The sequence below is a fragment of the Eumetopias jubatus genome, unplaced genomic scaffold (genome assembly GCF_037043125.1).
Source record: "Eumetopias jubatus isolate StellerSeaLion01/CBP00866 unplaced genomic scaffold, mEumJub1_p1.0 scaffold_13, whole genome shotgun sequence".
Lineage (NCBI taxonomy): Eukaryota > Metazoa > Chordata > Mammalia > Carnivora > Otariidae > Eumetopias > Eumetopias jubatus.
The window spans coordinates 15,883,032-15,895,735 of record NW_028274819.1 but is presented as its reverse complement, the minus strand read 5'-3'; the positions used below and the strand labels follow the sequence as shown (position 1 = coordinate 15,895,735).

The following is a 12,704-nucleotide window of genomic DNA, read 5'->3' as shown; positions in this document are numbered from 1 at the left end:
GACCCCAGCCTAGCTGAGAGGGACAGTGGTGCCATGACTGTACCACAACTCCCCACCCCCCACCCCCGCCCACCCCGGTACAAACACCCTTCTAACCTGCTCCATCTGCAGCATGACACACAGGCCTGAAGCAGTATGTCTGACTCTATGGCTTCAGGGGCGGGGGCAAAGGAAAACTTGCCTGGCCGGCCTCTGGGCGATCCGGTTCCTTAGTGGCCAGTGTCTGTACCTCCAATGTTGTGCAGTTTTTTCCCACTAAAATAAGCACTGAGAGGCAAGACTGTGTCCTCTGAACTATTTGCCAAAAACTCTGGGCTGAAGAGAGAGCAGGGCTTGATCAAGCACTAACTCCTTCAGTTTTTCAGGTCCTGAGTGAAACTTGAATACTTGTCTACACTTCTGGTCCTTAGTAAGCGTGGTGGAGGCCAATCGTGTCTGGAGGAAGCCAAAGTCCAACACAGTACTTGGTGAACAGGGAGGCACGCGAATGCTGAGTGACAGGTGCCATGGGCCAAGCCGAGTCCCACTTGTTCATCTAGGTTGGGGTCATCGGAGGGAGGCCATCCCAGGGTCTCCTGTCCATGGGCTGGGGAGCAGCAACAGTCAGGAGCAAGGGCCCAGCCCACCTCCCCTAGGAGGCTGAGGGAAGGGGGCTGAGTGGTTGTCAGGCATGATCTTCCCCGTCTGCAACATGGCGGTAGCCAGGAGGCTGGGCCTGCATCCGGAAGAGGACGGTGAGGAGCAGCACTATGAGGAGGAAGAGGATGGAGCCACACACAGCCAGGGCCACAATCACCTCTGCGCGGCGGGGAGGGAGAAAAATGGCATCTCAGTGTTCACCCGGCAAATAGCTATCTACCGTATGCCAGGTGCTCTTACAATGGAGACATACACGGGTTAGTGACAAACGCAAATGCTATAAAGAGAAACAAAGCAGGGCCGCCTGGGTGGCTCAGATGGTTAAGCCTCTACCTTCCGCTCAGGTCATGATCCCAGGGTCCTGGGATCGAGCCCCGCATTGGGCTCCCTGCTCGGTGGGAAGCCTGTTTCTCCCTCTCCCACTCCCCCTGCTTGTGTTCCCTCTCTCACCGTCTCTTTCTCTGTCAAAAAATAAATAAAAAATCTTAAAAAACAAAAACAAAAAACAAAGCAAAGCAAAGAGAAAAGGATGGAAAGGTAGGTCAGTCAGGGAAAGGATCACCGAGGAAATGACATTTTGACCAGAGACCTGGAGTCACTGAGACACCTGGACCTGAGAGAACAGGGTCTTGGGGCAAGGGCGGAGGGGGTGGGTAGACAGGAAGCAAGTACAAATGGCCCTGATGTGGGAGTAAGTCTGGCATATTCTAGGATCAGCTATGAAATCAGTATCCCTGTAGCAGAGTAAGTGAGGAGCAAAGAGATCAGAGCAGAGGATCAGACAAGAAACACCTGGAAAGCCATGGGGAAGAACTTGGATTTTGTTCTCACTGTCATGGGAAGCCACTGGAAGATTCTGAGAAGGGTAGTGATGTAAACTGATTTTTATACATATATATATTAAAATTTTCATTTATTTGACAGAGAGAGAGAGAGGAGAGAGGTAGGCGGAGGAAGAGGGAGAAGCAGACTCCCTACTGAGCAGAGAGCCCGATGTGGGGCTCAATCCCAGGACCCTGGGATCATGACCTGAGCCGAAGGCAGACGCTTAACTGACTGAGCCACCCAGGCACCCCAAGAGGATGTATTTTATTTTTTTTAAGATTTTATTTATTTATTTGAGAGAGAGAATGAGATAGAGAGAGAGAGCATGAGAGGGGGTGGGGTCAGAGGGAGACGCAGACTCCCCACTGAGCAGGGAGCCTGACGCGGGACTTGATCCCAGGACTCCAGGATCATGACCTGAGCCGAAGGCAGTCGCTTAACCAACTGAGCCACCCAGGCGCCCCAAGAAGATGTATTTTAAAGGTCAAGCTGATAGGACCTGCTAGTGGACTGCATATGGGGTCTGAGAAAGATGGTATTCAAGAGGACTCAGGGTCACACAAAGATCTCAAGTTAGCAACTGAATATGTGAGTCTGTAGCTCAGAGAAAACGTCATGAATCTGAGTCATAAAAGGATAGAACTTTGCATGGAGGTAGTATGTGAAGCCACGAGGTTGGTTGGGATTGCCCTGGGAGTGGGCACAGATGGGGAAGGGCCAGGATGAGACCTGGGCCATCCATTGTTTAGTGGGGAGAAAAAAACCAGTAAGGAAGCTAACTGTAAGTCAGAAGAGAAACCAAGGAAGTGTCTAAAGAAGGAAGAGTTTATTATATCATGCCCCTAAGAGATGAGAGAAGCTAAGAATTGGTCAGGCTTTGACAAGAGGCAGCCACTGGTCCTTTACGAAAGTGGCTTCACTGGAGAAGGTGACGCAAGGCTGTCTAGCATGAGCCTGACAGAACGGGCACTGAACAAGCAAAACCAGAGTCTAGGCAAAGGATTCCACTTTCACAGGGAACAGGGACAGAGTGGTGGCTGGAGGAAGATGGGGCCCTGACAGGTCTTCCTTACACTTTCAAGATGGGACTGACCCAGTAAACAGGAAACACTGAGGCCCCACAAGTCCCTGTGGAAGTGAGAAGAGATGGACCCGGAGCGTCCGTGGAGAGCTTGGCCTTAGGTAGTGGCTCACACCAGCAAGCGAGCTGGAAGATCTGCTGGTGGGAGGATGAGCCCCTGCTCTCCTGGACAGCACTGTTTTCTCAGGGATGTGAGAAGGGAGGCCATCGCCTGAGAATGAGGAGGAGGGAGAACGTGAAGGGTGGTCTCAGGGTGGGGACGTGAACCATCTGGGGAAATGAGTGAGGGGGTTAGAGATGCAGCCGCTCTCTGGAGACCCGTGGGTAGGAACTGCAAGTTGTTCTGGGATGTTCCTCACAGAGGCAGGCAGCAGCTCACCTGTGTCCGCAGGGCCGCTCGCCAACTGGCACTCCTGCTGCCAGTCCTTGGGCACAACGGGCTCTGTGAGGTGAAGAAAGTCCTGCAGTGGGCAGCGGTGAGCACAGCCGGGCAGGACCAGGGGCCAGGGAGCCTTGTTACTCTCATTCCGAAAGTACATCTCCACTGAGAAATTCCTGAGGGTTGACAGGAGATGAGACGGAAGCTGCTCCGCAGGCCTGTAACTGAGCCCTTGGGCTGCCCACAGCCACCACATGAGGGTCCCTCCAGAGGGCAGACCCGTGGCTACACTCACCCATTATCTTCCTGGTACAGTTCAAATATGTGGCAGGAGGCATAGGGGGCCTGTTCCCCATTGTAGACGTCCAGTGCCATCTGCAGAGCGACTAGGGTGGTATCGTGCTGTAAGAGAGGGGAGTTCCCCGTCAGCATTGCGTACCCCCCCCCCAGCCCCCACACCCAGGCGCTGGAGAGAGAGGAAATCCAGCTCCCTGCTTGACGTCGGCACACTGGGGACTACGGGAGCTTACCGCAGAGTAAACCAGCAGCTTAGGGAGCTGGGAGGAGGTAGCCATCAGGGTGAGGTTCTTCCGTATCTGAGCCAGCAGGACTCCTGAAGGAGAAGAGTTCCCCAGGGTCAGTGGTGCCAGCTACCCCCCCGTCTCTGACCAGACCTCTCTGTGGCCCTTCACCCTGTGCTAGTGCTGGGTCTGATCACCTGCACAGGGAACTCTTCTTGGGGGCATGGGAACCACGCAGGAAGCTCTCCAGCACCCCGTTCTCTTAAGACCGTTCACATTTACAGAGGGAAGCAAGATAAAATGAGATATCCGTATTTCAACAAAGATCTAGAGACCTGCCCATTTATAAACAAGCTGCAAGGCCCTGCCCGTAACTGAACAATTACTCCAGTCTGGAACAAATAAAAACTTCAGGTTGCTTCAGAACACACAAGATGGCGGCTGCGAATGGGAGCCCTGCCACACGCAGGCTCGGGAAGGTGTGACAACCGGCCCTCCCCTGGGTGCTCGGATCAAGAAACTGGCATCTGTATTACTCTCAGCTTTCTTGTAAAGTGGCCCCTGGTGGCTCTCTGGAGGTAGGTATTCATTTAAGGAGACAGAGGGTCTTCTGACATGGGTGACGCTTAAGAATATGAATGGTAGAAAAGAAGCACACAAACTTGACAGTGGTCATTCTACAGTGACAGAGGAGCTAAGCATTTGGAGCACTGGGGAGACCTCAGTGGCTAACGGGGGAGGTCTGGTTTTGAAGAGGCAGAGAGTACCACAGCTGGAGAAGTAAGTGTGTGAGAAGATTTTTAATGCTGCAGGGTCCTGAGGAGGGGAGTGACTCGCTGCTCTTGTCACTCACCCCCCTGAAGCCGGGCCTTCTCCGCCTGCTCGTAGATCCCGAAGAGGAAGCGGAAGCTGAAGTCCTTTAGCTGGCTCAGACGCTGCATGGTTCGGGGTGAGGCCCAGGGTGGCAGGACCAGCCCGTGTGTTTGCTGTGTATCGCAGCAGGCAGGTTAGCTCCCCAGGCCTAGGCCAGAGCCTCTCCAGGGACAGCTCTCCTCCCCAGCGGGAAGGTGCCTGTGTGTGTGTCAGGAAGGGAGAGGAGACCTGAGGCTGAGGGACTGGAACCAGAAGACATGGCAGACAGGACACAGGAAAGGAAGCTCAGGCACGAAAAGTGTGACTCAGCAGAATGGAGTTGGATACCACGAGAGTTCTGGGCGGAGAGGGGCAAGAACTGCTGACATGTAATAAACCATTTCCCACTCTGAGGTTCTTTTTCACCCGTGAGGGAAATTCCTTTGTTTCACAAGAAGCAGCTTGCCTGGACCTCCCCAGTGGGAGTGGAATCCAGGCACTGTATGCTACTTGTCCAGCTCGCCCGGGCCTGTGGAGGTGTGAGGGAAGAAAGGCCATACCAGGGGCCCTAAGTGGGCTCACCTCACAGAAGAGTGTGTCATAGACGTTCCAGACAGTCTCCAGTGTCACGTCTGTAAGCCCTGTCTCGTTGGCCACCATATCCAGAAATTGCTATGAAAAATGGATCAAGGGGGTTAGTACCGCCCTGGGGGAAAGGACCAGTGTGCTGACCTCCACCTCAGCCCCACTCACTGCATTCTGAATACTCTCATTCTGATACTCTGGTGTCTGTCGGGTCTCGTTCTGCAGCTGCTCGTAACGGGGACATGGGCCCAACGGGAACTTCAGCAGCTGCAGACCAAAGTGGGGAAACAGAGACAGAGAAGGAGTTGGGGATCGACATGCTCATGGCCAGAGTCATCCCTCTCACCGCCTCCAGGGAAGGGCTGGCCAGTCTTACCCTATCCTCAGCGATGGGCACAGTGTGGACAGGGATAGGTTGCCAAGAGATATTTGGGTTGAAACGCTGCATCCCGCTGGGAGGGAAGAGTCCAGCCAGGTTGGCCTCAGCACTCATGAGAGTACGGTCAAAGTCTGTGCTTCGCACATAAACCTGCAGAGGACAATACCAGTCTCACCTGTGGGGGTGGGGTGGGCGAGCTTTGGCCCCTCAGTGGGGCCGTAGCAGAAGAACCTGTTCTTGATGGTTACCCAGCAAACTGTGGCCCTCTCCCCTTCTCTGACCTTCCTTGTCCCTCTTCTCAGCAAAGGTGCAAACACTCAGCTAGGGGCTAGCTGTCACCACTCTGTGAAGAACTCCTGTGGGAATGGCTCTAGTTCAAATGCCTTCCCAGTCCCAAGTGCTTAGTCACTAAGGTTGTCAGTTCTGTTTCTGTCTGGTTTTCTAACAACGCCTATCTCCCTATCAACATCAGGGTCCTTGAGGGCAGAAACTGTCTCCAACCACACATACCCCTTTATGAAGTGGCTTAGAGATCAGGGAGGGGAAAGAAGGAACAGAGATAATTGCTTGTGCAAAGGGAGGAGGAAGCAGTGGGGCAGGGCAAGACCAGGATGGAGCTGGACCTCAAGGGAACAATAACATCGAGAGACTCTTGAGATGCCTGTGGCCCACAGTGGTAACCAGAGGAACAGTGATCCCCATCCCTGGGTAGAGGGCCTCAAGGAGCTGCAACACTTGCCAATCTTCCCCGACACGCCTTCTCTACATGTGAGCCCTGGGCGTTTTATCGTCTGTCACCCCCACTACATTCTAAGCTCCACAAAGACAGAGACCATATCTGTGTGGTGCGCCATTACATGCAAATGCTAGCACAGCACTTTTCTTAGTAGGTAATCAATAAGCGTCTGGGATGGAAAATCCAGGTTATTTCAAAGAATCAGAAAAGACTTTGCCAGGCCCTTAAGTCTGAGCTTGGATGCTTGATCTGTTTTGCCCTTTCCAAGTCAAGGAGGGGCAACTTGGTCTCTAGAACTGCTCTACACAGCTCTTGGATGTCTCGTCCTGTAGGTATAACCAAAAATGCATGGAAGGAGGCCAGAGTGCCCCAGGCTCCCTGAGGGCAGAGGGTGAGAACAGCAGGTTCCATTTCCCTTGTCTCTTGAGCTCCCAGCCTTACCTCTTGCCGGTGGTAAGAGGTGTTGAGAAAGCCGTGGTAGCGCTGCCGCAGAGCCTGGCCCAGCTCCCAGTGCTGTTGCATCCCCTCCTGTGGGCAAACCCAAGAGTTAACAGGGAAGGGACAGCTTGCAAGTCCCACAGGGCTTAGGCACTGTTGCTTTCCAAATTTACCCTGGCTGGAAGTAGGAGTGGGTTAATCTGATCACAGAAGTCATTTATTAAGTGGCCCATTGTGTATGGCACCTGTCCTGGGCACAGAGAAAAGTAAGGTTAAGAAATCTGATCAAAGTCAGCACCTACATGGGAAATGACAGTTTGGTGGGTTTGGTTCTGTACAGGTTCTCGAGGTCACTACAGTTTGGTTCTGTAGCCTGCTCTCGAGGTCACTCATTCTACAGCACCCCCGGAGTGGGGGCTGGCTTCCCACCCACCTTAGTTAGCTGACCAAACCCCTGAGGCCACTCGTCTTCCTGATAGGGGTCCTTGGGATACGTCTTCACTGGCGAACGGTCTCCATGTCGGTACAGCTGAGGAAAAGAAAATGGTTTGCCTACAGGTCAGAGGGTTCCTCGATGGGGACACAGAGCCCCCTGTTGGGGAGGGAAGCCCTACTCCTGTGAAGTCTTAACTCTGCCCACTGCAAAAGACCCCCAACTCGGAAGTCTGTAACTTTGAACAGGTTCCAGAGATTCTAATTTGGCCAACCAACGCCACTGGAGACCATAGACGAAGCCAAAGATACAGGTGGGAAAGAAAAAGAGAAAGGAAAGCAATGCAGGTGATGGGGGAAATAGAGGGAAAATCACCAAAGGCTTAAGGGTGAAGGGTGCGTCTCTTGACCGTTCGTTCTGTAACAGCCCTGTCCCAGGACAGACTCACCCGACCTATGCCCTGATATAGAACTACTTACACCCTGCCTGCTCCCCGAAAATAACTCGGGCTCCACACCAATTCCGAACCGGACCCCCACCCTCCAGGCCAGTCGTCTCCTCCTAAACCGGCTCCTGCTCCTTGAAAGACCCCGACCCCAGCACAAGCCCCGCCCCTCCCTCCAACAGCGGGCCTGTGCCCTTCCAGCTCTGGCGAGCCCTTGGGCCACCGCATCTCTCATTACCAACGTAACGAAGCGCAGACTCCGGGCCTGGGTGGAGGGCATCACTATCAGGTTCACGCCAAGAAGGAGCTGGAGAAGAGACGCCCCGCTCCACGCAAACTGTCTACCCGCCATCACCGCTAGAGACTATGCTGCAAAAAGGCTGGAACTCGGTGCGTGGCACCTCCAGCTGCCGCCCGGACGCACCCGTAAGGACACACGCCGGAAGTGCCTTCGCCGCCATCTTGCTAAAGGAGGGGCAGAGATGGTGGGAGAAGGAGGAATTTGGGAGGGAATGCGTGTAGGGGGCTCGCGATGCGGCCGCGGCGGAGGAGCGTGGAAGTGTAGCGCAACCTCGCGCGGCAGAAGATGCTGAAGACCTCGTCATGGTAAAGAGAACCCCGAATTCGGCTTGGCCTCTGCCACGGAGATCCAGTAACAAGGTGGCGCCTGCTGTGGGCCGGACATTGGATGGGAGAGCGAGCGCCCCCTCGGGCCGGGGTGCCGCCGGGCCTGAGCTCAGAGCCAGAGCCGCTGCCGAATTGAGGCGAGGGTTGGGAAGGGTAGGGCGCCCTACTGCCTTCTGGTGGAATTTGAGCCTTGGCCCTGGCTCTGTTCCCCGGGGGAGGGCCCGTTTGGTGTAGGGCACAGCGTGTCAACAGTTCTTTGGACTCCCCGAGCTCTTGAGGTTAGTCCCAGTGTAGCCTACAGCTCGAGCCTTCGAACAGAGCTCCAGGAGACCTCTCACTTTCCCTTCCAGTCCTTTCCCTGCCCTCCCATCCTTCCACTTCCGAGTTTTGGATGTCTTGCAAGGTGTCATGCTTCCTCCGAAACGAGTGGGTTACACCGTATGTTCAGACTTTGCGAAACCAAAGCAGTGAATCCGCAGGGGAGGAGTTTCAGACCAGTGGGGAGATCTATAGGGATAAGGGGAAGGAACATATCATAAAGTGGGAGCAAGTGGAGTTTCCACAGAATCAGAGGCCCTCTAGGCATTGGCCATTAGGATCCAGGTGCAGCCAATTTAGCTTCATGACTTTGTGACTGAGCTTGGTGTGACTCAGAGCTCCAGGATCACAGGCCCTTGGGATGCTTCGATTCAGATCTGCCCCCTGGAAGTAAAATCACTTCAGATGGTTGGAGAAATAAAACCTGATTAGAACTATATGGGAGAGGGCGCCTGGGTGGCTCAGTTGGTTAAGCGACTGCCTTCGGCTCAGGTCATGATCCTGGAGTCCCAGGATCGAGTCCCGCATCGGGCTCCCTGCTCGGCAGAGAGTCTGCTTCTCCCTCTGACCTTACCCCCTCTCATGTACTCTCTCTCTTTCTCTCTCTCAAATAAATAAATAAAATCTTAAAAAAAAAAAAAACTATATGGGAGAAAGCATGGTCATAATTTTGCCCTAGGCCTTCGGATCCAATTATTTATATATACCTTACAGAGTTGTAATGGAGGAGTGAATAGAAATTGAGAGCTGAAGAATGGGTAGTCAAATAGTTCTTAATCTTCTTACTTAGTCACAAGGGTCTTTATGAATCAGATGAAAGTTTACTCCCCTGTCTTCCGGAAAAATGTCCACACACACAAATGGAATTTTGCACATAATCTCAAGAGGTTCATGAAGACTGTCAGTAGTTTTCATAAGTCAGCATCTCTGAATCCCCATTCTCACCTAGTCCCCTTACTTTAAAGGATAAGGAAACAAAGCCAGAGAGGAACTTGTCCAAGGTCACAGAGTTTAGGAGAAGGGATTAAAATTCAAGTTTTCTGATTCCCAATTCGTCTTTATAATGGGCTACTTCTTGCAGGCTACTCAAACTGCATTGCTAAACCGTACTGGGTGGCCCCCAAATACTTTCAATAGAGATTCTGACAAAGGAAACCTTTTCACATTGGTGGGTTTGAACGGGGCACAGCTAACAGGCAAAATTCTGCATATTAGTGGGAGTTCTTGAATGTTTCTTTTAATATATCCCTTACTCTTCTTGCACTGTAGCCAGACCTTTGTGATTTCAGAATGTAAATCTTGGGTTCGTTAAATTTTGGCGAGTAGAACAAATTCATCTTTTGCTTTTCTTCCCACTTGCTAAAGTATGTCTGTATCCTTTGTGCCTGCAAGTATCCTATGTAGGAGGGATTGATGGAGCAGATATTATTTCATTTCTGTAGGGAGAAACAAATCCAGGAAGAGTGAAGATTATACCACAAACATGGTAGAACCAAGAGCTAAGCCCTGGTTTCTTGACCCCCAACTTCTACAAATTTTTTACCAGATGATTCCGTGGTCTGCATACCTTGGTTCCTAACTACAGAATCAAAAAACTAGGCATATAAATAGATAGTTAGATAGATAGATATAGGGGCCTACCCCAGACCAAATAAATCAGAATCTCTGAAAATGAGGCCAGGTTTGGAAACCACTGTTCCACCCTGTGTTGTCAGAAGCAAACCTAAATCCAGGTGAGTTAACCATTTTTTCCATCTAGGGAGGCAGTTTTGTGTGATGGAGTGAGGTATTTTTTTTGTTTGTTTGATTTTTGGGTCAGTTATACCTGTATTCAAATTTGGTATTTGCCCACTTGCTAGTAACTATCTCCTAGGGTTATATATGAGGATAAATAAAATAACACATGCAAAGATAAATATATGTAGTAATAAAAGTTACTTTTCTCCTTTTTGTCTGGTATATCATCTCTGAACTCATAGGCCTGGGAAGCAGAAATTCCTGGGTTCTTCTCTATCTTGTGATTGGAGGTTGGGCAGAAGTTGTTTGAGTGCCCTGCAAGATGACCCCCACACTCTGCATTTTTCCAGAATGGTGAAGGAGGGAGCAAGCACCAGTTTCCCCAGTTTGTCCCTCCAGACCGTACCTTGTGGCCTGCTTCATGGGATTTCAAGTACTTTCAGGGGAATTATCAAGTTGTACATATGATTGGGAACTGGTGAATGCTCCTCTGTTTTTGCTTCAAGATTCCCCTTGCTTCAAGTAAAAGCCTCTGGAGGTTCTAGGGGTCACAAATGTGACCTGGAAGATCCCGAAAGGTTCTAGGATCCCCTAGGAGCCAAAGAAACCTCGGAAAGGCCCTATGGCACTGGGAGGCTTTGCACTTAACACCTGTGGGCTGGTGGGACCATTCTGTGGGGGTGGGTCTGGCAAAATGAGACGTGACCCCAGCTGCTGATCATCTGACTACTTGCTCTGGTTTGGGAGAGAAGTCCCAGTGGTTGGCCTGCAGAAACTCTGTAGAGATAGTGCCAACAGGCTTTGGTCTTCTCCCGTTTTCCTCTCTTTTCCCTTTTCATGGTGGGGGAAGCTCCTGAACCCCTGTAACCTGAAGGGGTAGCTCTGGCAGTAAAGCACAGCCAGTGCTTCCTCCTTCTCTACTTGAGATAAAGTGAACTGACTCCCTGGCTTGGAGAGGATGGTGCCCTGACCTGTTTGTTGAACAACTGGTGCTAGCCTGGGTCAAGAGGGCTCCCGATGGGGCTCGTGTGTGCTCGTGGGTCCTGGGCTACAGGGAGACTAATGTCAGGAGACGGAGCTGAGGATGTAGGATGGAGCTGAGGAGTAGATGAGAGAGGTGTTTTCCAGCTCCCGGAAGATAGGTCATCAAGCCCCAGACCAAGTTACAGCCCTCGTTCCTTGTAACCAGGTGTTGCGATGACATCTCTGGCTGTACTTCAGGGGGGTGGGAAAAGGTGAAGGAGGGAACTGGATGGATGGTGTAGGTGCTGGGACAGGGTGGTTGCAGTTTCCCAGGGGTTGGAGTCCCTGGTGTCTACTTTCCCAGGACAGCTGGGGCCTTGTGAAAATCAGGAAAGGAACACATGCAAGAGGAATGGAGAGCCTTGTGCTTGTGACTCAGAGATGCTCAGACAAGGGTGGTGGCCTTATGAGGGGATGACCTTGTGATAAGAGGGAACAAGAGCTAAAACTGGAGGCAGAACTTTGAGATGGGGGTGGGTGTCAGAGGGGCTTTTCTGAAATGTGAAAGTGAATACATGGGCAGATTTTGCAACACCACGCAGCCTGCTGTCTTCTCAAGTCTCTGCTCTCCAACCCCCGTCTGTTCCCCCGCCCCACCCTGTGCTTCCTCCCATCTCTCACCAAGCTCCTCCGTTTCTGCTTTCCCTGTCCTCCCACCCTGTTCCTCCACACCCTCTGTCCACTCTTTCCCTTTTCCCTCTCTTCCCTGGTGCCCTGTTCATCTGGTTCAATCCCCCTGGCTGCCTGCCCTGGCCCTCTGTCCTTCTGTCCTTTAATGTGGGGCCCATGGGAACTGGAGTTCACAGCAAAACAGGAAGAGCCTGGGAGCAGGAAACTGGGAGCAGGGCAGGGGGTGAACAACCAGCAGTAACCTCAGCTCCTCGCCTCCCACATCTGGACTGAAGCATCCCAGGGTGCTCTGTCTCTCCCACTGCAGCCCACCAGCCCTAGCTTCTCCCATCTTAGTGCTTCACTGGTCCCCCAGACCTGAGAGGCAACCAGACGAGTATTCCTGGACTCGGACACAGGAGAAAGAGCAAGCACAGGGACTAGAGTGAGGACATCTGGATTCTGATCCCAGCTTGGTCACTGTGTGTGGTCTTGGAAAGGGCCCTCCCATAGCTCAGTGCTCTCTGTGAAATGGTGCTCCTCTTATTTACCCTCCCTCCTTCTTGGGGCTGCTTTAAGGACCAAAAGAGATAGTGAGGGGTTTGTATATGGAAACAAGCACTGGAAGGTTAACAGTGTACAGATTCGAGGTGATGGGAAGACCTGTAGATGAAAGGATTGAGAGAGGAATGATAACTGCTACCACTTCTTCAACACTTACTATGTGCCATACATTGAGCTATGTAATACGTGGTTTACTTCTCATGACAACCTTATGTGGCAAAAACCATTATTAATATCATTCCTATTTTAAAGGTAGGGAAACAGGTTCAGAGACATTATGTAACTCATTTAATCAAGATCACAGTTACTAAGAGGCAGAGGCAAAGCCAGGCCCAGAGCTCGGGTGCTAAATCAACATGATGGAATTAAATGAACTAGAGTTAACAGGTGTAGAGGAGGATCATATTATTTTTCTTGTTCACCTATTCATTTAACAGACAGGAACATAGTACCTCCACTGTTGCCGGCTCTGTGCTAAGCCTTGTTCCATGGGCAATAAAATCAACAAAACAT

The 12,704-nt window shown here is 51.8% G+C and overlaps 1 protein-coding gene across 4 annotated transcripts; it reads right to left on the bottom strand.

The window, feature by feature from the left end:
• Positions 1 to 281: 281 nt before the first annotated feature.
• ACP2 (acid phosphatase 2, lysosomal) lies at positions 282 to 7,690 on the bottom strand. Of its 4 annotated transcripts, none has more exons than XM_028111323.2 (11): positions 7,552 to 7,690; positions 6,869 to 6,964; positions 6,439 to 6,525; positions 5,259 to 5,411; positions 5,051 to 5,149; positions 4,880 to 4,969; positions 4,299 to 4,431; positions 3,455 to 3,537; positions 3,220 to 3,326; positions 2,925 to 3,100; positions 282 to 715 (listed from the first exon to the last, which is right to left on the bottom strand). In XM_028111323.2, exons 1-11 carry the CDS (start codon positions 7,663 to 7,665, stop codon positions 354 to 356), a joined length of 1,500 nt encoding a protein of 499 aa, XP_027967124.1. In that variant the 5' UTR covers positions 7,666 to 7,690; the 3' UTR covers positions 282 to 353. The 4 variants fall into 4 exon arrangements, with proteins under 4 accessions (XP_027967124.1, XP_027967126.1, XP_027967127.1 ...); XM_028111326.2 differs by having other exon boundaries at positions 577 to 798; XM_028111324.2 differs by lacking the exon at positions 282 to 715 and adding an exon at positions 1,739 to 2,756.
• Between the last annotated feature and the right edge of the window lie 5,014 nt (positions 7,691 to 12,704).